Consider the following 26,053-nt stretch of genomic DNA (forward strand, 5'->3'; position numbering starts at 1 on the left):
CAAGACTACCAAAATAAAGCTTTTTAAAAAAATATCGTACTGCACTCAACATATGTGGTATTTGATTTATTTTACCTTTTCCTAATGAGAGAAGAAAACGAAAGATAAGAAGAATAGTTATTCGCTTTACGTCATATTGAAGTAAATAAATGATTTTTTGCCGAATGGTAAATATTTACCATTTGAAAGATACACGAAAATAAATAGGAATAAATTACCCAGGTATATTAATTCTTTATTGTTTTTAAAAAGCTCCACGACTCGGTTAGGATGAAAACATCGTACAACATTCTTACAAAGTTAGAAATGTTAGTTAGATTAATTAAGGTTTTCTAATGAATCCCACAGTAAAGTTTGAATAGAAAAATTCTTGTTTTCGAACTTTAACGTTGAAAATAACCTGAAACAAAGAGCTACGTTGTCGTCATTATTATTCAACTTTGTTCTGGAATCCGATATATGGAAAATTAAAGACAGTAGCCGGGGCCTACAGCCGAATGATATTCATCAGGTTATGGCATATGCTGATGATGTAAATATGATAGGAAATGATGGGAGAACATAATGCAAACGTACCCCGTACTAATGAATAAGAGTCGAGGAATCGTTGTGTGAAAGTGAATTTGCGACAAGTAAAATGGTCGAACAACACTCAATACACTAGAAAGGTTAATCGACTGAAAGTCATTGAAGTAATGCAATTCTGATTTTGTAAAGCTAAACAAAATAGGAAGAGATTCGAATAGATGTATCTCATCGTATTTCTGGTTACTAAATAAAATGAATTTACTGATTTTTATTTTATGAGAAAGAAAAGGTTGTGTGTGATTCCATAATTTAATATATGTCAAAAATTGAAAATATTATATAAATATTACAATATAGCAAAACAATATAGCAAAATTTAAATGCCTGTATATTTATTAGTGAACGACTTGCTATTTTAGTCAATTTGTTTATCAAATACAATATTCAATGTCTATAAATGGGTAACTTACCTAAAGTATAACACTGCTCTTTCCTTTTACAACCCTCAAGTACTGTACAGGTGCTTCAATTTTGAATTAATAATCTTTCATATAATATATTACAGCCATAGACTTATTTACAGAAAAATTAATACGTTTGAGAGAACCAGAGAGAGAACCCTATTTGATATATCAGAGAAGGTCAATCTAACGACCATACGTATTTGCAAAATTGGCCAACCGATCACCAATTCACTCAGAAGGACTTTTTAAACAATACGGAACTATAGTGCAATTCACAAAACTTTGGTTATAACGACAAGACATTTGCAAAAAGAATAATGCACAATAAAAACTATTCATTGCCTGTTATCTAAAGTTGCATTCAAGATCCTAGCCCAACTTACGGTTGTGTCCCACAGAACCATGTACAGTGGTTGTTCAGACTACGTTTGGCCCATTTCGTTCCTTCTCTCTCGCGGGCAGAATGGACTTACCCGACCTGGCTCATGGCGTCCTGCAGTGTTGTGCAGTGGCTTCCTGGGAACGGAGTTGTTTTCCAGCGCGGACGACAATAACACACAAAACAGGACCGTTGTTCTGAGTATTGTGTTAAATTTGTTTCCAAGTGTGTGGGTTTCCGCTCCGTGACCAAAATGCCGCCCAAATTAAGCCGGTTTTGGGAAGGCTATATTGCGGCTCTTTATGACACCCACTTTAGTGTTTCTCTCATTAGAAAACAGTGCAAGAAAAATGGTTGCAACATCAGTTTAAGTGGAATTAAAAATGTTGTTAAAAAGTACAAAGGCAAACGAGGCTCCACCATTTGGATCACAAACGAAGTTGCCTAGGAAGCGGGAATGCACCAAGGCCACCTCCACCATACAGAGGAAACTTCCTAAAATGGTAATGCAACAAAATCCGCCAACACAAAGGTGTATGGCTAATCGTCTTGACGTGTTTTTAGGGACTGTGAGCCGGACGTTACACCATCAATTCAAGCTGGAAAAATTCATGAAAGCTCGCGGCCATCTTGTCACGGATGTCCACCAAAAGGAACGAAAGTGTAACGCCCGGAAGCTGTACGAACGGCATCTGGTAAAACAAAGGTGGATATACGTTGTAACGTTCGATGAAGCATTGATTTACCTTTCCGATTGTGGGAAACCGAGAGCCATCATGTACCGAGAGAAAGGCGCCAAGAACTTCAGAAGGTGGGTCCGTGTCTGTAAAGAATCTTTCCAAAAGTGTTCATGGTCGTTACTGGCTACTGTTACCGAGGTAAATGGAAGATTCGTAGGGTGGCGGAGAACTGCAAAATAAATTCGCAGTATTTTCAGGAGCAGATCATGCGGCCGATTTACGAGCATGAGATTCCAACAATGTACGGAAATGACGCCAATCTGGTGGGCATTCACAGGGACAAGGCCTTATCACATACCTCACGATTATCCAGGGAGATGGGGGAGGCAAGTGATATACAGGTGATATCTTTCAATGATGTGGCTGTTAAATGTCCAGATGCAAGTCCTATGGACTATTGTAGATTTGGATTGCTGAAGCAGGCTTTGGGAAAACGGCGTGTGACAACTGTGGAAGGACTTTGGAAAGCTGTGCAAAGGGAATAGGACAAGACTCCCCTACCAGTTCTTCAGAGAAGCCTATTACAGTGGAAATTACGTTTTCGGGCTATTGTTAGGAACCAAGGGAAACACATCGATCACTTACTTACCTGGAGCCATGGATTCCTCTAAACTTTTAGGTAAGTCGAAATTGGCGAAATGTACACTGTACAACCTCTGTATTCAAGTAACTTGTATTTAACTTCATAATGTTTCCCAGCTAACATTAGAAGTAATCCACATTGCATTGGAAGTAGCTATGGACACCCGTACCCAAACTAGCCACCAGCAGGCAGCGTAGTTCTATTTCCTGGCACTACGGCGCTGCGGAACTGCATTGTAATTATCTCTAAGGCTTTTTAAAAAGAATCTTTCTCTCTTTTCTCTGCCTATATAGTTCTATTCAAATATCGTTACAATAGAAAGAAATGCATAGGTCTTATTAAACATTTACGGGAACATTGGTTTAGTAGTAAATGAAGAGGAAAAATATAAGTACGTTCGTCGGGATTGTAATATTGTAAATTATGGAAGCGTTGAAATATCAAATGACACTTTGTGCAAAGTGTATACTTTCAGATATCTAGGAGTAATATTTAGAGACTAAAGCCATATTCACGAAGAAATTAAATGTCCACTAAAAGCAGATAATTAGTTTTATTATTGGTTCAAAATCCCTTGTCATCGCGAATTCTGTCGAGGAATTTGAAGCTTAAAATATATAAAACCATAATTATACCTGTTGTACTGTATGGTTGCAAACACGGTCACTTTCTTTTATAGAAGAACACAAACTGAAAGTATCTGAGAACAAGATCCTGAAAAGAATATTCGAACCCAAGAGGAATGGGAATGGGAAATGGCAGAAACTTCATAATTAGGAACTGCATAATTTATAAAGTTTACCAAAACATTGTTAGGGTCATTAAATCTGGGAGGCTTAGATGGGCAGGTCATGTAGTCAAAATGGAAGAAATTAGGAACGTTTCCAAAGTTTCAACTGGAAATTCAATCGGAAAACGGCCATTAGGAAAACCTAGACCCAGAGGAAAGGACAATGTTAACACGGATCTCGGAGAAGTAGAAATACAAAGTAGGAAGTGGATCCAGTTGATTAAGAAGAGAAGTCAATGGAGAGCTTTTGTGTACGCGGTACTTAAACTCCAAGTTCCACAAATTATAGAAAGTTAGTTAATAGTTAATTGAATTTCTGTTGATCTTAATATTTTGTTTTGCTCGGGAGAAGTGTACGCTTTCTGTTAAAGTAATCTGCTTTCACTTTATTGTTCCTACTAACTAGTTAATATCTCAAGTGGTATAGTGGCTAAAAATTTCCGACTTATTCTATTAACAATTCACATAATTACAGGTTGATCAAATGTACTTGTTATGAATTTACGAGTAGTTTGAAAATATTTTAATTTAAACATTTTAGTTAAAAAATGTCTAATTTGATATTCACGATTGAAACTTTTTTGAGCTCACTAAATATTTAAATGTTCTAGGATAAAAAATTGCTTGATTTTTTTCTTTCTGAAAGTATTAATTTCATGTTTATTACACTCATTGAAATTCGGGTTGTTTTAGATTAAAATAAAATCTCTTTAAAACTTTCAGTGTGAAAATCTTCAGTTTGAAATTTTTACTTCAAATTTTTGAACTGACTGAAAAGTGGTCAGTATTCAACGTTTAAAGTAATTACTTTAATCAAATAGTTGAAAACTAAATACTTTATTAATCAAGCAGTTGAAAACCGGATAATGTTTAACGGCGTATCATGAAACTTTTCTCTTGCACTGGAAATCTGGAAACAATTAGCTTGAAAATTGTTTACACACTATAAATATTTGCAAATGCCTAGTTTGAAACTTTCAATTGAATATTTTTGCACTTATTGAGTAAAATATTTTTAATTGAAAATTTAAGCTGAAACACCAGGTTCATTTAAGACATAAGTTTAGACTCCGAGTGAAATGATCTCACACAAGAATTAAGAGAAACATTATTTACTTTCAATCTAATGATCTTATGCACAAATAAGTTATTTTAAGGCGACCTTAAACTCTGCGAAAACCACATAAGTCTGGTGAATCATGTACAAACCTTTGGAAAATTTAAGACGACTGCATTAAAGTATGTATGTCAGAGAAATGCTTTCATTATATTTGAATAAAAAATGACAGTCAACTCTAAACTGGAGAGCTTAACACAAATTCTATCTAGAACATAAGTCGAAATATCACGGGAACTTAATATCAAAACTCTATACGCTATCACCAACAATCGAACTCAGGGCCTTCGTGCACTTGTCATTGCCAAAGATATAATCATGACATTTAACTCAGTAAAGACCAGTTTCATTCATCGTCTTACATATGCTTTCATGGTACTTTATTGTAAGAGACAAACATACTATAACACTGTTTACTCATTCAAGATCTTACATTAATGAGAATATTTTTACCATAATTTACAGAGGGACCGAAGAGGGTGACAGAACTCATAAACTCAAATTTTATGATACTCGCCGTCTATGAAAGGGAATGAAATTACATATTTATCCTATAACGATATCTTACAACAAAACTTCATCGTAAATTATATTAACAACACGTAAAATTTGATTATTTTAAGATTAAAAATGATACGTTAAAGAAGGTAAATTAGGTTAAAGTCCTTTGCTTCTTTGGGCGATTTTTACCCATAAATGGGAAGAAATTAAGAGAATAGACATACAGAGATACATACAACAGTTCTATACTGCCGTATCAAATTAACAACGTTGGCAATTTCCAAAATTTATTAGTGGGTGAACACACTTTTGTCAAAACTTGATAGGGGTCCTTCAATTTATAAAAGAGAACGAACCCTATACTCAACCATAATGTAATAAAGCATCAACAAAAACGTGAGAGATCTCGTAATTTGCATTTTTTTTGTATTTTTTGTACTTAAGCAAGCGACATAAACTAATTAATCTTCTAAAAATACATACTATGGTCCTATACTAATGTTATCTAGAAACATTTTCACTGTTAGCAATTTCCAAAATGTATCCCACCTGAAATTTAAGAGAATCTTACCTTATACCCTTCATCTTTAAACAGAATGGACATCCATGCTCATCTATACCGGAATAAACCCTCATCCAAGTGGTCGAAAACTCTCCAAATATTTATATTTGTTTATAACTTGTTTTTACTCAAAGAAGGGAACAAGATAAACCAAAAATTTAGGAGTAGTCCTACGTACCACTGGACCATAACCAATTAGTCAGAAACCATGGATCCTAATTTTAAAATCACATATCAATGACGTCATACCATATGACTTAAATGGTGGGACTAATTTTGAATTTCCAGCGAGGGACTTGACTTAAGCCCACGTAACCTCCTCTAACAACTAATCAAAATCGTCACGTGATGCTCCTTAGCCAATCAGAGTCAATTATGACGAAACGGAACACGTACTACTATTGATATCTACGTTTATGCAAGAAATACTGAATAAAGTTGAAAACTTAAATCTTAGTACTACAAACTAAAAGGAGGTGGCGCTGAATTTGAATTAACTGACAGATGACTTGCTTCTAATTAGGTGATATATGGTCAGCATATCAGCTTTTGTTACTCTTATTAGTGTCTCTCGACTAACAATTTTCTGCGTATTAACCCTGAAGTTAGGGCTGCGTAACTACATGTAAAAACATTTTTCTACATGACGTGTAGAATACATATAAAACATAAAAAAATCCACAATACTAGAAAGATATTCACATATTAGAATGAAACTATCTTCGTGTTGGTTACATGTTTAATTTCACTTAGAGATAGATTGGATTATATGTGTGGAAACGGCGCACTTTGGAACTTTATAATTACCATATTAACTTTGTAAAGTAGCCTTCTTGTATAAATAACAAATAAATATTACGTTACATGGTGTGTATATTTGTGTTTAAAAACACTTCATAATGCCTTATGGTATACGGAATAAAACTCGCCGCCCAAAACCTTGCCTGGCTAAAATGTGCTGGACGAAATCTCATACGGATAAAACTTCGCCATAATAATGTAGTTATGTAATAGTTTCTGAGGTCAAAATAATAATAATAATAATAATAATAATAATAATAATAATAATAATAATAATAATAATAATAATAATAATAATAATAATAATATGACAAAGATACTACAAGCAAATATATCTATATATATATATATATATATATATATATATATATATATATATATATATATATATATATATGTGTGTGTGTGTGTGTGTGTGTGTGTGTGGTTAAAAATGAATGGATATATGATAGTAAAATACGACGGGGCCCAAAAATAACCGGAATCATACTCCTGCCCATCGTGTACGAGATTGCGCAGCTATGGCGCTACGGGAGAACCTCTTCTGAAGCAGTATGCCAAGCGGCTTCAACAGATAACAACGCATGTGGATTCTCTGACAGTTCCTTGAGTGTGTTTGTGGCAGTTCTGTGTAGCACACTTGTAACAGCAAGAAATTGAACATTCTCACGAACAACGTGACCTTCTAAAGTTGTGTTTTTTCCTCGGCAATACCGCAGCAGAAACTGCTGTAATGATGGAAACAGCTTATAAAGCACATTGCCTCAGTAAAGCGCAAGTGTACAATGGGTTTGCTCTGTTTAAAAGGGTAAAATGGCCATTGAAAATCAGATCCGTTCCAGTAGTCGTTCAAGTAGGCGAGAACATCACCAAAATCAGTGATCGGATGAGGGAAGATCGACGTAGAACACTCGACCAACTCAAAAACTTTTCCGAGTTATTCTGAAGCATCATTCAGCGCACTTTGCACGACGGTTTGAGAATGTGATGACTCATGTAAACAAGCTAACTTCAACTTACAATAGTAACTGATTTGTCTCACTGGTTATTGCTCTTTCCGTTTTTCTCGATTTCCCAGCCAGCCAAGACTTTTCGCTCACACAACGTTTGCATCAAATTTTTGCCTGTTGAGATTGGAGGATTTCTGATACAAGAGCCGTTAATTAGTGTACAACGAATGATTAGCAAAAGCAAGAAAAATTACGTATTGAGAAATTTAATGTTCTAATCGAGTAAGTTCGTATATGCAATTAAATATTACACATTCAACAAAACTACAATTTTGGAATTTATGTGTAAATACAATCGAACAAAAGTACTAATCACATACCACAAAATGTTAATATTGTACTTGTATTTAACGTTTTCATGTATTTTATGTGCACGATGTGGATTATTTTCTTTTAGGTGGCACTAAATTTGTACAAAACTTACTGCGCAGATTTTTAAGAGTCAATCACGGAATCCGCAGCCATTCTCACGAATATGATCGGATGAGTTGATAAACTTCACAAATCCACTTCTTCAAGCTGAATTCCAAGCGATGCCAACTTTTCCAACAGTCTCTAAGCCAGGACCTTTTAGGTAATTCCTCTATTCACTTCCATGATTAAACAAAACGATTAATTATATTAACTCACTTAGTTAAAACAATACACATTCGGATCAATCACAACGGACGACAACTATTATGTTCATTGGATCCCCTTAGCTTCGTCTGATGGGTGGATCCGTAAAGGGTGCGTACCGGCACACCTGCTTCTTGAACGTCAGTCTCGTGAACGAAATCAGTTCATGGTCACACACCTGAATTGTGCTTACGAGTGGCTCGGAGCATGCACCAAGCAGGGTCCAGTTTCTTTACAACCACACACGCGAATGAATGTTCCTTAGGCTAACTTCTGCATGTATAAGCCTAAACGGGAAATCCCCGATTTGAAGTCGTAACATCGGGACTAGTATCATAGTTAAAATTAGCGATGATATTCTCCTGTGAAATGCACGGTGAGCGATTTTCTTTCTTTCTTCCCCATATAAGGAGTCCTCGACGATTCGCACCGGAGCCACTTCACACAGAGAGAAGCGAATGTACATGTATATACTTGTGAGAGAGCAGTTCTTAAAATCTCCTTTTATATACAAGGCTTGGTTAATAAAATAAATTGGCACTGTCTTTCCTATTTTGATTAAAGCAATAAATGAGCCTCACAAGTAGTGACGTCTTCATATAAGCTACTCATTAAAAATAAGTAGAAAGTGTCTCAGCGTTTTCAGAGAAATCAGATTTTAAGGGGAAAGAGTTAAATTTCTGTAATAAAGATTCGAATAAGGGTTTGGAACACCAAGGGCGTTATTGCACACCACCTTGTCTTTTTTTACCTACAGATGGCGCAGTATACGTTCTCTTGAATTCTTATTTAAACCATAATCTACACATGTTTTAGCTGAATTGTGCATTTAGTTGATTTTTCACGAATTATAGTCATATTTAGTTTGGAGTTCCCTGGCACTCTATCTCTGTATTGCTGAGTATTTCTTTCTTATTTGAATTTCATAAATAAATATTTTCTAAACGTTAAGCCGCTGTGAATCACTTAGATCCAACTGTGAGCAACCTTAGAGATGTTATACGAAATAGTACAGTTATAGTAATGACTTTACCTCCGTAGTTTAAAGGTAAAAGGTCGAAATTTGGCCCATTAAAAATCCGTTCTGAATAAATAAAATATTCGGTACTCATATTTAATTTTACACGGCTCTGCCTAACTACTTTCAATAATTATGTTTTACAAATGATTTCAGTCATCTCCGAGCAGCATATTAAACTAAAACAAAAATATCTTTGTTCAATTTACTCATTAAAATATGAAACAAATATTTTGAGTTACCTATACTTGTGATAAAAGTACACAAATTAAATGTGTATTTCAGAAGTAAGCAAGAATCAAAAAATAGTTCATGCATTGGATGCAAAATCGACGAAGAAGTACTAGAGGGTTTTGTAATATGTTTGGAGAAGATTGCAGTAAGCTGGTCGAAAGTCAAACGAACGAAGAAGTATCACAAATACTATAATATGGGAGAAAGACAATTTTAAATCTAATAGGGAAGAATAATTGGATTGAAGAGACGAGATTGATAGACAAGTTAAGGTTCATATGGTTTTTGAACGGACCTGATGCAAACACACGGCATTTGATTGAGCATGAAAGGAAATGGAGATCACCAAAATATAAACATTTATGAACCATATGGAGAGAAACTAGGGAAGAAAAAATAGTAAGTCGCCAAAATGGCGTAAAGGTAGTAATGACTGTTAAAACTGAATATCTTGCAAAGAGTAAAGACAGCAAACAAAGATTTTATAAACAGTTGTCATCTAGTTTGCAGCGTTGTAAATTTTGCAGACAATTATAACACCGGGAAAATTTATAAGTAACACAAAAACAATGAAAACAAGTAAAAATGAAAGAATCCACATTCAACCATTGTAATTTGTCTGCAGTTGACGGGAAATTCGATAATGAATACAGTAATACAGTAATCATTGAAAATATAAAACAGAGGCCTCACATTGTACCAATCTTTGTAAAATTTGTAGACTGCAACGCAATGCAAAATCTTGAGATAAATTCTAAATGTTACACCGACTATCGCAAACTAAAACACATACCTGTATTTAGGGTTGCACTGATGCAAACTCGCATGAAATGAGACACCGGATCGTGCTTTACTTCCACGTATCATAACAAAAAGCGGAGTCATATTCCAATAGTACTAAATATTCATGTAAACAAAGATTAAAAGTACCTTGGACAAGTTCTATTTTCTGATGAACTAGAAAATGATCAATCGTAGCCAGGTATTCCAAACCTGGTGGGCAATTGGGCATTGGCGGCTGCGGAGGCATCCAAGTTTGACCTGTGAAATGAAACAAACTTCGTGATACGTTACTTTAACGTAATAAGCACTTTATGGATTCTACGTATTGTGTTGGAAGTGGAAAAACGTAGTTCCAAAAGTTTAAAGAATCTAATAGAATTAACTTTAGAAAATTAATGAGGAGATAACAGTAACAATGGATCCAACCTATAAAGGTACCAACAACGTTCTGTCGCTTCTTGTAGAGTTCTGTCTTCAATTGGTTTGCACACCGTGAGTTTAATGCTAATGGAGGTAAGGCGAAGGTCAATTGTTGATGTCGGTATATCCATTATACTACCTGGTTGTGGCATTTCAGTTACACTGTGAACTTCCGTAAGGTCACAGTGAACATGGAATCTCCACAGAGCATCATAAGGGCGTGTATGCTGTAAGAGTTCAAACTGGGCTCAAACACCGGTACAACGGGGCGTAAGATATGCCGGGTCTTTGGTGAGAGTGTCGTGACTACGTGGACAGTGAACTGGTGGTTTAACAAGTTAAGGTACGGTGATGAAACCCTCGAAGTCGCAACACATGCCTGAAGACCAACACATGTACAAATTGAAGATCTTCAGGCAGCAATTGAGGCCAACAGTGGCCAGACATGTGAAGAACTGGAACTACAATTCAGTCTGAGTAGAGAAGCCATTTGGCAGCACATCCATCAACTTGGGAAGCACTACAAGTAGGATCGATGGGTCTCACATGGTTTGAACCCGGGCCAGAAGGCAGCACAAGCAGACACCTGTGTTTCTTTGCTGTCTCGTCTGAGGAAGGGGCCATCTCTGGACAGAGTGTTGACATGTGATGAGAAGTGGGTCCCGTACAATGCTCCATGGCGCCGTCATCATTGGTTAACATCCCATAAACCGGCTTCAAAACAGCCGAAACGAGCACTGCACCAAAATAAGGTCTTCCTGCGTGTTTGGTGGACTGCTCGCTTCATCATACATCGGAAACTACTACCAACTGGTCAGAGTATCAATGCAAGTGTGTACTGTCAGCAGTTGAGCCGTGTTAAAAAATACTCAAAATTCTGGAGCCAGCAATTGTGAATTTCAAAGGGGTCCTTCTGTTACAGGACAACGCTAAGCCCCAGGCTGAATCGAGACACTGGAAAACACTATTGCATCCGCTACACCCCCCGGGCATTGCACCGTCCGATTATCACCTGTTCCATTCCTCAGACGATCACCTTAGAGGACATCAGTTTAAATCACTAGTAGAGATGCAAAATGCACTTGATACCTTCCTCGCTTTACGGTTCTACCAAGCTCTACCGTGATAAAATTTATGGCCTTCCAAAACGTTGGCTGAAGATTGTCGATGTTGACATGGACTATTTTTGATCTTCGAGCTACGTCTTAGGTGACATATTGATGTTCGAAGTTGGTGGGTGATAAAGCCACAGAACTTTCTTGGTTATCTTTATATAAAAATCGCATTTTCTCTGTGTGAAAATTTAGGGGAAAAGATATGAAATATCACGTTAATTGAGTTCTATCATCAAGTGCTCATTAGATATATTTCGGTGTTTGCTACGTTTAAATTTGAGTGTCAATCTTTGTGTTGCGTCCTTATGCACGACCAAGGTTCTGAAGAATTTACTATGACCGGGGCTTCAATCCCGTACATTGGGCGGATGTCCATTCAATTTATAAGTTAATAGCAGAAGGATTAAATATTTTACTCCGTAGCAAATACCAAGCGGTCATCTTGACTGTTATTTTATTTGTGTACATGATGAAAGGAATTTTAAAATTTATTTTAAAATGTCAGATATATATATTTAAATATTCTTTTATTCCTCGACTTCTTAATAGGATGTTATGTTACCCAATACTGAATATTGTAAATGTCTTGCGTGCTATGTGTGTATATATTCTCATTATATTTACATACGGATTTATGTAGTGCTGGTTTCAATGTCAATAACCGTACATCAAATGTGATGGAAGGCAGTGAATAATGCCTTTGTGAAATGAATTCAGTGTAACAAAAATACGTTTCATTTCAATCTTTATCTGTCTATTAAAACCGGAAATAGTAGAAATTTTGACTTTCGGTTTCAGTGCTGACCACCATACTGAAAAACGGTAATATCTAGTGAGACGCAGATTTCTTATTAGGTTCAGTACTGCAAGAATACTTTCATTTAAGACATACGAGTACTCCTTTATTGCAAGCGGAAATGGTGGAGCTCTACTTTCACTTCTGGTTTTAATATTGATTCCCATGGACCGGAAATGGTAATGGGACAGAATTTTTATATATAGATTCAATGTCCCAAAAAGAGATTGTATCTCCGCTTTATTCTTGTGCTGAAACCGATGTATTAAAAACATCTTGAATACTGATTCCTGTATAGCAACGATTGTAAGTAACACAAACAAATTGTTTTTTATATGAAGTCAACGAGAGAGAAAGTAATTCCATCTCTCAGATTATTTCTCTCTTGCAGCAAGTAGATATAAATCTGTTTCTATGTTGAATGTTCATAGTCTGTTTCAATATTAAATGCTATCAGAATTTCAAAATTGTCTAACAAAACTCTTCTGTTTATTTAATGGACTTCCGGCTATAGACTGACGAACGAATTTACAATGAAATATTAACAATAAACAATTCCAACGTCCACATGGTGGAATTAAGGAAAATTTTATATTATTTTTCTTAGCGCAGATTGCCTAGAGCGCATTTCCGTCAGTATAATAAGCCCTTTCGGCTGTTGGCCGAGCCAGTTCTATTTTTACGTTCGATCTGTACTACAGCAACCAGCAAACTGATATAAAATTTGCATAAACATTATTCCATATTAGTAAATGGTTCCATGTGTTACTGCTGGCAATATTCTGCGTTTTTCCTCCTGCGTCTTTCATGTACGAGGTGTGACGCAAGACAACGAGATTAAGTATGTAGCTTGAAAAAAGAGTAGAGTTGGCAACAACAGTTTTGGTGACGTCTTCCCACACAACTACTTTATCCATACGGCCAGTTTCGACTTAACCGGTCACGCCAGTTGGAAGTACTGCGTCATTGAGTGAACACGTGCAACTGCATTCTGCCGAAAAAACGTTTAATATAGAAAAATAACAGCGAATCAACATCAAGTTTCTTGTGAAACTTAAGAAATCAGCCACGGAAATATTTCAAATGTTAACCGAGGCTTTTGGAGATGAAACTTTGTTTCGTTCACGTGTGTTTGAATGGCGGTTTTCAGGGGAGAGGAACAGTGTGGAAGATGATGAACTTGCTGGGCGTCCAAAGTCAGCGATTAACAGACAAAAACATTGTCAAAGTCCGTTATGTGATCGGGAGTAACCAAAGATTAAGTGTTCGTGCAGTGGCGGAGTTAGTTACATTGAATGGTTAAGCTGTTCACACATTTTAACTGACGAATTACACATGCCGAAGATATGTGCGAAGGTTGTTCCAAAAGTTCTGTCCGAAGACCAAAAAGAGTGCCGTAAAGACGTGTGTGTGAACCTGTTAGAAGGCATTGCAGACGAGCCAAATTTGTTGGAATCTGTTGTAAACTGTGAAGAGACATGGAATTTCGCCTATGACCCAGAAAGTAAGCACCAGTCGATGCAGTGGAAGTATCCAGGAGCGTAAGACCCAAAAACGCATACCATAATCAAAATTCACCAGTGTTAATTGTCTTCTTTGACATTGGTGAAATTGTAGTGGTTGAGTCCGTTCCAAGCGGTCAAACTGTTAATCAACACTACTACATTGAAATACTAAAAAGACTTCGTGAAAACTTTATTAAAGAATGGCCACAGTTGTGCAGTGATGGATGGCTGTTTCACAAGGACAATTGTTTCACACTCACACAGCCCTATCTGTTAAGCAGTTTCTGACAAGCAAAAATATTATTGTGATGGGGTATCCTCCTCATTCACCTGACTTGGCTCCATGCGACTTTTTTATTTTCTAAAGTTAAATTTTGCTTAAAGGGAACCCATTTCACCTCAGTTGAAGAGGTTCAAGGGAAGAACTGAGAAGAGTCTTCCAAAAACCTCGTTCCAGAACTGTTACCAGCAATGGCAGCACCGAATACAACAGTGTGTTAATGCTGAAGGGGACTACCTTGAAGAACGGAGAGCTGATTCTGTAAGTACAATGAGTTATTGGACCAGACTCGTTTCTTTGTGTGTGTGTGTGTGTGTGTGTGTGTGTGTGTGTGTGTGTGTGTGTTGTCACGCCTCATAGATTGCATCTGAGCTCAAAATCTGTAACGAAGTTAGAACACGTCGTATTGTATGGATATCTTAATGAGCCACTGAAGCTCTCTTTTTGTTCCTATCTATTCAGATATCAAAAGTCACTAACAAACATATCTAATTCCTTTAAACTAAAAGTCCAGGCACCAGATTTCATTCTTCTAACCTTAGGTGATTTTGAGATATAGATAGACATTCCTTTATATTGATTTCGATCACAATTGCACGCACTCTAACGTCGGATTTGCAAAACATCCTAACTTAATGCTACACGACCTCTTTTTCTAGAGCAAATGTCTTTAATAAAGAGATAGTCAACAATGTTCTTGATATCTTGCAAGCTACCTACCCGGCAGATAGAGCTAGACTATAATGTTAATCAGACAGTCCTATTTTTGGCAATGTCTAGGGGAAATATTGATGCTATGTGTTATATGCGAAATGGGGACACACAATGACTGCTTAGGATGCGGGAAGGATGTTGGTGATGTTTTTCATGTAGACATTATACAGAAAACCGATAAAAAATAAATGGTTTTATACTAACTCTTTCAATTTATTTAATTGTCCCTTTCCTTTAATATTACAATGAGTTTTTAATTGCTGTGTAATTAACTTTTATATGGTTATTCATCTTATAATATTTTTAATGTTTTGTGGTTAAAAATGTAGTTTGTATGAATAAATTTGTCGCAAACATTTCTACGGCAGTTATTTTATTTATTTCCACAAAGGACTCATATCACTAACACGAACCCTTCTCTTTTTGCTACTAAATAATTTGATTTGATTTTTAAGATTTTTAAAAATTGATTAAAATGTTCGACCCTCTCCAACAGGAACTCCAACCCAGGACTTAGGGGAAGGCGTTATACCTGTGAACACTTTTAGAGTCTTCTAAATTTTGGTGCTAATATTTAGCACTTTTTCCCCAATTTTTGTCGTATATTTGAAGTGCCATGTCTTTGCTATCAGATAGAGTGATTTTTAAACGTGTTGCATAATTACAGTGGCTTTTATAGGATATAATAAAAACACATCCGTTTTGTTCACAGGTACATTATGGTCGTGTATCATTGAACAGGCCCTCTTGTACATTTGAACAAAGTGATAATTACAACGTTTCTGCGGCAATAATATAAAAAGAAGCCACAAATATTAACAGTTATAAATTACAATAAAAGGTTTAGCTATTAAAAGTTCACAGAATTGAAATATTATTAATTACATTAAAAATTGAAGAGAAGTTCTAACAAAAACTTGTGAACAATAAAGTTGAGCATATACAACTCTTAAAATAACCTTATTCAATAAGCGAATATTTAGAAACTACTTAAAATTATAATTAATAACTTTATATCTTAACCTAACGTATATAAAATATATCAATTGTTTTAACTACTTATATTGTGTAGCTTTAAACAGTATAATTTACCGTTCAAAGGTACACGATGCATTAATGTTCATAGGTACAAGAGGGTCACTATTACGAAAAAAAAAAAAGTTCTCCACTAGCTTAAACATTGAACAGAAGTTAAAACTAAAAATATTACTGTATTCACCAATGGTTCTACCCCAAGTTTGGACAAATAAATATCACAAGTTGCGAAAACCCAAGAGCACAAAACTCAAAAGGTAACTACAAAAAATCTTCGTTTTGGGGGTGAAAAAACTCGGCACAACACTCAGTAAACAACAGCCAAACGCGTTTGTAGTACTTTTTTCATTTACTCTTTCAAACGAATTTTAATCACTGCACCTAGATAGCTCTGAATTCGAGAAAACACAGGTGTTCAAAGGTACATTGTTTCAAAGGTACAACGCCTTCCCCTATTACATCAAAGAACTTGTTAATTAATATGTGCACTAATCATTACAGAAGGGAAACGGGCACAGAATATTTAAAACTAGATCAATAATATCATTGTTTCAACGATATTTAGAAAGTAAATTCAGTAAAAAATCACTTGAACTAGTTCACTTATTTATGTAATACCTACCTTGCGGCTGCATCATTACTGTTCCTGGAGATGTTTCAGGATTTTCTGGTTGAGCAGGTGGTGCAGGATAAGCTGGTTGATCAGGTTGTGCAGAATATCCTTGTTGATCAGGTGGTGCAGGATATGCTGGTTGACCAGCTGGTGCGTAACCTTGTGAATATCCTGGTTGACCTGGTTGAACATTTGGTAGATAACCCTGTGGATCTGCTGGTGGATAGCCCACATCTGAAAAAGTAAAATCAATCATTATGTTTTTATTTTAGAATGTATAAAGAAATAGTACACCACCATTTATTTAATACGCTCCCAGAAACGTAGTACAGTAAACTACCCCAGAACCTACAGAATCTTTGTCAATAACGTCTGAAGGAATTGAACCAGTGGAATATAGTTTTCGGAGAGAATTAGATTCAACGTACATCAAAGAAAGCTGCATCAATATCGTTCCAAGGTTACTGACAAAACAATAGATATTGGATGTATAAGCTCAGTTTTACTGCGTACTTTACAAGTTTCTAAATTGTGTATACTGCAATTATAACTAATGATACAAAAAGAAAAACTACTAATGACTTTTTGTGGAAATGGTGACGTAACTCAGCGGTTTATTTTCTGCACTGCAGGGCCTACCAGTGATAGTCCTAGACAACTGCGAGAAGTTATTATAATACGAGGGCGATTCAAATGGAAACCTTAAAAGTGCTATAACGGATCGAAAAAATGTATAATGAAATTGTTATTTCTGGGGCTGAGAAGCAAACTATGCCAAGTCCCTTTTCGATCGTAATCATATTTTTCTTTACTTTCATTAGTACGAGGGACACTAGGAACTGTTTGAGATGTGGATAACTGGGACGCAGGAAGTGAGCAATTTTTTCGTCAATAAACAATCGACGCAATTCAACAAAATATTGTCTTGCAAACACTTTTTCGCTTCTCCTGGGAAATTAATATTTTATGACATGCTACTTTACTTCTCAGGCAAAGATTTGGAATAGTGTTCCTTGAGTCTCACAACATCACGGACAGGTGAAAGGCCGACTTATAGCACAGCACACGTCAACAGCATTAGTACGAAGATACCCACGTCATTAACAACATGCGCCGCGTTAGAGCAGTGATCTGTGATACGTTTCTTGAGTAGTGAGAATGTCAACTTTATTCAAATTCATCGCGGGATGACAGCACAGTACGATGGTTCGTGTTTTGCCTTGCAGCAAGTGTAGGAGTGGCGTAAAGAGTTTCAAAATGGCGTAACGTCTTTGCAGGATGGCCTACTGCTGGGACACGCTCACCGGACGAATATAGCTTGTTAGTCGAATAGCTTATATAGCATACCAAACTTATTACTCTGAAAGAATGTCACCATTTTGAACATTAGTGTTGGTTCAGGGCACAATATTTTCCTTAACGTGCTGCAGTTCAATAAAAGTGTCTCCAAGATTGGTGCCACATCACTTGACAGCTGAATTGAAAGACTGTCGCGTCGTTGCGTGTGAAGAATTGTTGCGTCGTTTCCACCTCGAAGGTGATTCATTTCTGGAAAGAATCGTAAGTGATGAGATCTTGTTCACTACCACCAACCAGAAACCAAAAGATCAAGCAAGGAATGGCTCCATAGGTCATCATTGAACCCCAAAAAATTCCGCACTCAACCACCATCGGATAAAGTCATACTCTCTCTCTCTTCTGGGATGGATACGGTGTCATTTTGGAACATAACATGGAGAGGGGGCAAAAATAACCAGTACTTCTTTTTCATGTCTGCTCATAAACCTACTTTGCCCGGGAATTCGGAGTACACGACGAGGATTCCTGGGTATATCGTTAGATCATGACAAAGCTCGACCGCATAATGCCCGTTGACACTTGAGACTAGCCAGGATCTGAAATTTGAATGTTTATCACACTCATCTTATTCACCAGATCTCTTCTCTAGTGACTTTCATGTGTTTGAACCACTCAAAGAAGCGCTGGGAGGCAAATATATCAGAAGTGATGATAAGGTGAAAACTGTGGAGCACGGGTGGCTACAGTCAGGAACAAAAGTTTCTTTTTAGTAAACATGATACCCATACACTTGGGAAGCGCTGGAATACTTGTAGTTAACGTGAGGGAGACTACTTTGAATAATAATAGGTAATAATTAGTAGTAATTGGTAATAATTGTTATAATATTTACAGCACCTTTAAATAGGTAGGAATAATAATAGGTAGTAATTGTTATAATATTTACAGCATCTTTAAATAGGTAGGAATAATAATAGGTAGTAATTGTTATAATATTTACAGCATCTTTAAATAGGTAGGAATAATAATAGGTAGTAATTGTTATAATATTCACAGCATCTTTAAATAGGTAGGAATAATAATAGGTAGTAATTGTTATAATATTTACAGCATCTTTAAATAGGTAGGAATAATAATAGGTAGTAATTGTTATAATATTTACAGCATCTTTAAATAGGTAGGAATAATAGTAGGTAGTAATTGTTATAATATTTACAGCATCTTTAAATAGGTAGGAATGATAATAGGTAGTAATTGTTATAATATTTACAGCACCTTTAAATAGGTAGGAATAATAATAGGTAGTAATTGTTATAATATTTATAGCACCTTTAAATAGGTAGGAATAATAGTAGGTAGTAATTGTTATAATATTTACAGCACCTTTAAGGTTTTCATTTGAACCACCCTCGTACGTATAAACTATATTAGATTATATGTTTAGTTCCTTTAATGGTACAGTTCTGTTGACAAATTCTTAGACTGCCCCGCACAGACTAAATCCAAAGAAATGATTCTAAATCCTTATGAATTATTTTATATTTTACTCATTTTTCCCTACATTTTTATCAAAGATAGGGGTGGAAATTAAATAATAATATTTGGATTACATATTGTAATTTCCTTGTAGATAAAAACAACTATCATACAGAAAAATACGATAATTTTAAGTCGCAAGCTTAATACGTGTTATATTTTAAATGTAGAACGATTAAACGAAGACATAAATGTAAGTAGGAGCAATATCATAACTACAAATAGATTACAATAGCCGAACATATCGCACACCCGGTGGTGGAAGACTGTTACAAGTTAAAAATACACATTTTTTGGGAAAATCAATATTAAAGTTTGGTATTCTGTCCCTGCAATGTATGGGTCTGAATAAGCACTATAGTTATTAAAATATATTCTAATATTAGCTGTTAGTCATGTTTAGAACAAATAAGTATTTTCGTAATGTTCGTATACAATGGGTGTGAGAGAGAAAATATTTATAGTTGTAACCCTATTCGTCCTTCATAATCAAACTAATTTGAAGTTATACCACATTTAAGTACTAGTTTTATGTTACACTTGCTCCGATTGAATTTTCTTTTGAAATTTTACACGCTCTCCATGCTTTGGAAATCAGCAGTGTTCATAAACCTACAGGCCATTGAATACAAAGGGAGGAACATGAGGGTAAATAAATGTGGCATTTGTTGCAAGACTGAAATCTCCGTTACATTGCATTATCACAAAGTAAAATTATTTGTCATAGTCTTAATAAAAATCAAACGTTATTAGTAACTTTCTATGTCTTGGAAACAACTGTGGCCGTATGTCATTTAACTTGTCACGTATAACGCGTCTAGCAGTGACGTTACTTCCTTGGAGCAAATACTTTATTTGAGACATCGGAATACTGAAAAAGATAAAACCAGTTTGCAAAAGTTGCCCTATCTTTGTCCCGTCACTGCTGGTCTTATTACATGAGGGCTCTTAAACAATAGGATGCCTTTTGTGCATCAGCTAAGTGGCTAAAGATGTAAGCTAGCTCACAGTGTAAAACCACTAATTTAATTTGGAATCTCTTGTTTGCCGAAAATAACACGAAAGACCTGCAATGGGAAGCATGCAAATGAGATTTTAAAAAAATAAAACAAAATCTTCCTACATAAGAAATAAAAATTTTGGATTTTGTTTTAATTCTCGTATACCTTCTTTTCTTTTACTATGTGTACATTTACAATTGTGTTCCTTCTTTAACTCAGGTTTGATTTTTCGCTGTACTACTCTCATTTGTGAACGTGCTTGCTATTACCTTCAGCATCTTTTTATTATTATTATTATTATTATTATTATTATTATTATTATTATTATTATTATTGTTATTATTGCGACATTCCATGTGAAATCAACCAATGAAATGGCAAAATCTGACCTGACGATCTTAGATCTTTGTAAAAATTGGTGCACAGCTTTATTACAGTGGGAGATGAAAAATCCCAAATATTATTTCTTTCCTCCTGAAAGGTCCCCATACAGAGTGTTAAAAGATGCCCAAAAAAAGCATTTTTTCAGTTGCAATGATTATTAAAAATTGTCATAAAATGGTTAATATGTACATCAGCGACATGGAACAAACACCATTGGAAAGCTTAAAGATTGCTCTACAAGTTGCACTATATTAAAAGACCTGTAAAGTACATAATAACAGCTCAAAAATTCAAATTAAGATTTGAATTTTGAATTTCGCATATAAATGTCCCTCTGATTTTTTTTCAAAATTGTCCAGATTGTAGTCTCATATGTGTACTAAAACACCACAAAGTTGCATTTTGGGCACTCAATGGGATCTGATTCAAAATTCAACATAAACCAAGCATTGCACGATATTGACTATGTGAATATCTGGGTTCAGATCGATAATCATTTTCCTGGAGCTATTTACCTGCAGCATCAAAGGAAATTATATTCAATTTCATTCGTTTCTTGATGTATTCATTTGAATTTGCACAATTATCCACCTTTTTAGTTATTTAGAGAAGTATTACGTTTCCAAACAGCACTTAATACAGGTCATTATTCTGCTTGGTCAGTATGGATTTTTCTAAATTTGATGGCTACATTGCTACATGTTATTTTCATTCCTTTGTTGTGTACCCTCCCAAATTTAAGATTGGTGCACAAATATACTTGTCTCTTATGAAAAGTAATAAAACCTGTACTCATTTATTTAATCATATAAGGTAATAAAGCCGTATCAAAGATGATAAAAATAGGTCAGTAACCTTCAAAATTTGAATATTTGGCCATTTTTATACCCATAAGAGGGAACAAAATAGACACCAAAATTTACAATGGGTCCTAGAGAAATTTTACCGGATTTTGTTATTTGGTAATTCCCAAATTTAAGAAATGATCCTAGGTACCCCAACAAAATTTAATAAGGAAGCTCCAAAGTATACATGTACTATAAAGACAATGAACCCCTGTACACACTCATATAACGTGTTAAATCCTTATTAAAGCGAATAAATTGAGTCAACCCCTTCAGAAACTTATATTTTTGACATGTTTTATCCATGAAAGGTAACGAGAAAAACCTCCAAAATTTGTAATGGTATTTATTAGGACCCTATACTATTATAGCAAATTTTTAAATTGGGCAAATTCTAAACTTTAAGGGGTGGGAAAATATCTCTTCCTAAATGTTCTATGTACCTAATCTTAAGAAACAGAATAGACCTCTGTACACGTCCATATAACCATATAAGGTAATAAGACTTCACAAAAGAGAATAAATTGGGTCAATAACCTAACACGTGGAGCTACTAATTTTTGGAAAAATTTTAACCTAAAAGGAAACGAGATGGACCACCCAAACTTATAGTGGCATATATTAAGATCATATACTAATATACCGAATTTTCAATTCGTCAATTTTTAAAATGTGAAGGGTGGTCAATGTACCACTCCCAAATTTTTAAAGGAGTACACCAATAAACCTATGTCTAACGAAAGAGAATGGACCCCTATACATACAAATTTAATCATATAAATAAAACCTCATCAAAGGGAATAAATTAGGTCAAGAACATCCGAAATTTGATTTTTGGCAATTTTTTAACCAGGAAAGGAAAGGAGATGGACCACTCAAATTTATAGTGGTATTTATTAGGGTCCTATGCTACTATAACGAACTTTTAAATTCGACAATTTCCAAAATTCAAGGGGTTCGCCAATGTACATTTCCAAATTTTAAGAAAGGTGCACCAATATATTCATGTCTTATGAAAGAGAATGGATCCCTGTACAGCGCGCCACAGGAATTCTTGAGGTACAAAGTCCGTGAGTTAGACAACCCAACTAACGCCCGCTACAAGATTAATTACGCCCGTTAGAACAGCCAGAACAGCAGCATGAAGTTGCCCCACCTGTTAGAAGAACAAATCGTAAAGTGTGTTTTTGTGCAGGAGTGAGGAGAAATGCTGCCTGACGAAATGACAAAAGGGAGTCTTTGCATACTTGCACTCACAGTACACAGCACAGTACCAGAAAAAAATATAAGGACAACAGAGGCGCCGATGAGAACATAACAATCGGGGAACTTAAATAATCTTATAATTAACTTAAATGAGGGATTATATAAACAAGTTAACTTACTTCAAAGACTATACATATATGCGTAACAAATAATATACAGATAGATTATGCGGTACATATGGTAGTTTTTTTTTTCAAAATAAACACAAAGTCTTGCGGTGAGTTTTTAAAATTATTAACAGTAGTGCTATCTGCAAATCCATTAAAGTATGGATTGATCATTCAGGGGAAGAATCCAGTCCCTAATGAAAATTTTGAGAGTCTAACAGGGCCTGAGCTCCTAGGTTCCGGCGCCACTGATTGATATGTAACGTTACTTCGAAAGAAGAACTTGTCTGATTTCGTTATTCGTTAAATAATTATTGAAAATGCTAAATATTGTTATGCAGTAATTTATTTGTAAATATTAAAATACAACATTCGATAACACTTAAACAAGTTGGAGAATTTACCGGTACCAAGCGTATTTCTCCTTAGGTTGCAAATGTAACTGAGAGTTCGAGATTTGCTTAATATTTGTGCAAATTTACACATTGAGACACAAGGAGAAAAACGGAAAATATAGTGTCAATACACAACAATTTTAAAATGCACGAAATTAACGGTTAATATCAAATATAGAACCATTAACAATTAACTCTGTAACTAGTTTCCTCCATTCATTTTCCATCCTTTATTTTCAGGATTGCATCATCACTGAATTTCTCCACTAGATATTATCTTTTATTTAGTAGCATTCAAACGGAGCTCAACCTTGTAAATGAAACATTTAAAAATGTGTAAACGTCGAAGGTGGGAATCGAGCCCGCACCACCAGATTTCAAATCTACAATTCTAACCACTCATCTAAAATGTAACTTCTTCCGGCTTGCCTAAATAAAGAGCCTTTTCTGTTCGTTCAAAACAGTAGTTTGTTAATATTCAGATTCATTGGCAAAACACAAGAGTATGTAATTGACTAGGAGGAAATTATATCACTGTATTCACAAAATTATCAACATTAAAGATTTTGTAAAAACAAAATACAAAACTCCTTTACTTTGAATCAAATCCGGCGCGTGTACTATACTCGTAAACAAACTAAAGACAAATCAATTGCTGCGTAGTAATCGTGGTTCAGTTGTCAAGGTGCTCGACAAGTAATCTGAAGGTACTCAAATTGAATAGGATCCACGAACGACCATTGCATTTTTTTACTTTAGAATTTTTGGTGCCGATTGATCGGCGATGACATACGTTTTATTTTTTCTGATATTTGAATACTCGGATTTTCCAATACTTGAACTATCAAATCTTCAGGAATAATGATAGTAATAATAAAAATAATAATAAACTACGATTATTATTATTATTTCAAAGAAGATTAAAAGTTAGGAGCTTATTATCGCTTAGGGCATAACATTACAACCAGAAATGTAACATTTGGCAAGAATATATCAGTTTTGTTTAGTGTTGCTCACGAGAAGAATTTCTCATCTCGTTCCTGAAACAAAATAAAACAAAATTGAGACTAGAGTTAATATTTTACATTCAAAACGAAACAAGGTTGACTCAAATCATCGTCTCACTTTCGAGATAGAAATCGAAACGAAACGAAAAATATCCTAAACATTTCTCTTTTTATCTCGATTCTCCAAATATTATATGTCCATTCTTTGACTCAAAATTGCCCTGTACACTGAATCGTATACGCTATTTTGTTACTTTGTATTTCGGAGATCATTGAATTTATTATGGTCTGTGTAGGTATTTTTGTAGCAAAGCTTTTATAATCACTTCTGCATTTCCAAAAGTTAGTTTATTATATGCTTTACTGTTTAGTGATATTCAGTTACTTGTATAACAGTTATTTTCCTCAAAACGTACAGAAGAATACTTTTTACATGAAACTTCAGTGGAACGCCTTGGATTAAAATTTTGGTACTTGGAGATGTATGTCCTGGAGATCCAGACACCCTCCCGAAATCCCGACTCATCTGTAAGCTTTGTGTAATTTTAGGGCAACTTTAAAAATTTTAATACCATTATTATTAGTAGTAGTAGTATTATTGAAAATTTAATACCTCAATGTTACGTCCTATTGCAATGTAAATAAGTGTACTGAAGTTGATAGGAAAAGAAAAAGAAAGAATAAGAGATAATGATAGAGACAGGATAAGAGCGATTAGTGTCCAAAAGGAAACGAGAGGGAGAAAGAAGGCGTCAGCTCCTGGACAACATTAATATCGAAATTTCGGATTTGTAAACAGAAATTAAGTAGGATTTGTCTTCACCACGATACATAGTAACACGCTTTCTTCGGCAAAAAGACTTGGATTATGTATGCGTTATATTGATACTTTAACAAACTATACATGCCAATATACGAAAGAATGGTTCCTATTTACAAATTTTGGTTGAACGGATATATGGAACGTGTTGGAAATGGCGAATAAAAATATTCTTATTTCTAGCAGTAGGAGTAATACTGGAAGACGTTCTGAATCATTGCTCAGAAACAATATCGTTTCAGACATTTATGACTCATACTAGGCCCTAAGCATGACCCTTAGGGGTCGTATTCATGAATTGTTTGCTAACCACGTTACGTTTTCCACCACATTACGAATCAAGGTTGTAGACAAACATGTGACGTCAGTTTGCTAGTGCTTCCCCTGCGAAGAAAGCCGTCTCCACTCTAACTTGTAAGACCAAAAGAAATTGAGTATTTTTCATTTTATTACATATTAGAAGTATGAATATTCTAGTTCATAAAAACGACTTACTACAGTGAGAATTGAACCCGGGACCCCTAAATTACGAAGGGAATGCTCACGCCACTACGCTAAGGCTGCTCTGTTAAGAAAGAGTCAAAAATCACTCGCGTATGGAGCAAATTGTACACGTTTACGATAACGACGAAACACACTGATTTCTGTCATGATAAAATTGAAGCCGAGAGACTTCAAATTTAAATTACAAAACAAAAATATACATATAGTGCCTCAGACCACTTTCTTTTCTGACTTACCAAAAGTATCTCCGTACCTTGTCTTTATTATACTTAGTAATATTCGT

At 35.1% G+C, this 26,053-nt stretch overlaps 1 protein-coding gene across 7 annotated transcripts in view; it reads right to left on the reverse strand.

Moving 5' to 3' along the window:
* The window catches only part of LOC145683555 (phospholipid scramblase 2-like), a 120,628-nt gene that overhangs the window by 68,012 nt on the left and 26,563 nt on the right, over window positions 1-26,053 (reverse strand). For 6 of the 7 annotated variants that reach the window (XR_014131148.1, XM_081754900.1, XM_081754899.1 and 3 more), the window contains 2 exons: window positions 16,616-16,840; window positions 10,276-10,386 (listed from right to left, as the gene is read on the reverse strand). Coding sequence is in view for 6 of the 7 variants with exons in the window: in XM_081754900.1 (XP_081611026.1) it covers window positions 10,276-10,386; window positions 16,616-16,840 (336 nt within the window). In the remaining variant the exon portion in view is untranslated. The remainder of the gene's footprint in view (window positions 1-10,275; window positions 10,387-16,615; window positions 16,841-26,053) is intronic. The other variant, XM_081754903.1, reaches the window with a different exon arrangement.

Source organism: Thermobia domestica, chromosome 4, assembly GCF_964235325.1.
Source record: "Thermobia domestica chromosome 4, izTheDome1.hap1.1, whole genome shotgun sequence".
Classification (NCBI taxonomy): Eukaryota; Metazoa; Arthropoda; class Insecta; order Zygentoma; family Lepismatidae; genus Thermobia; species Thermobia domestica.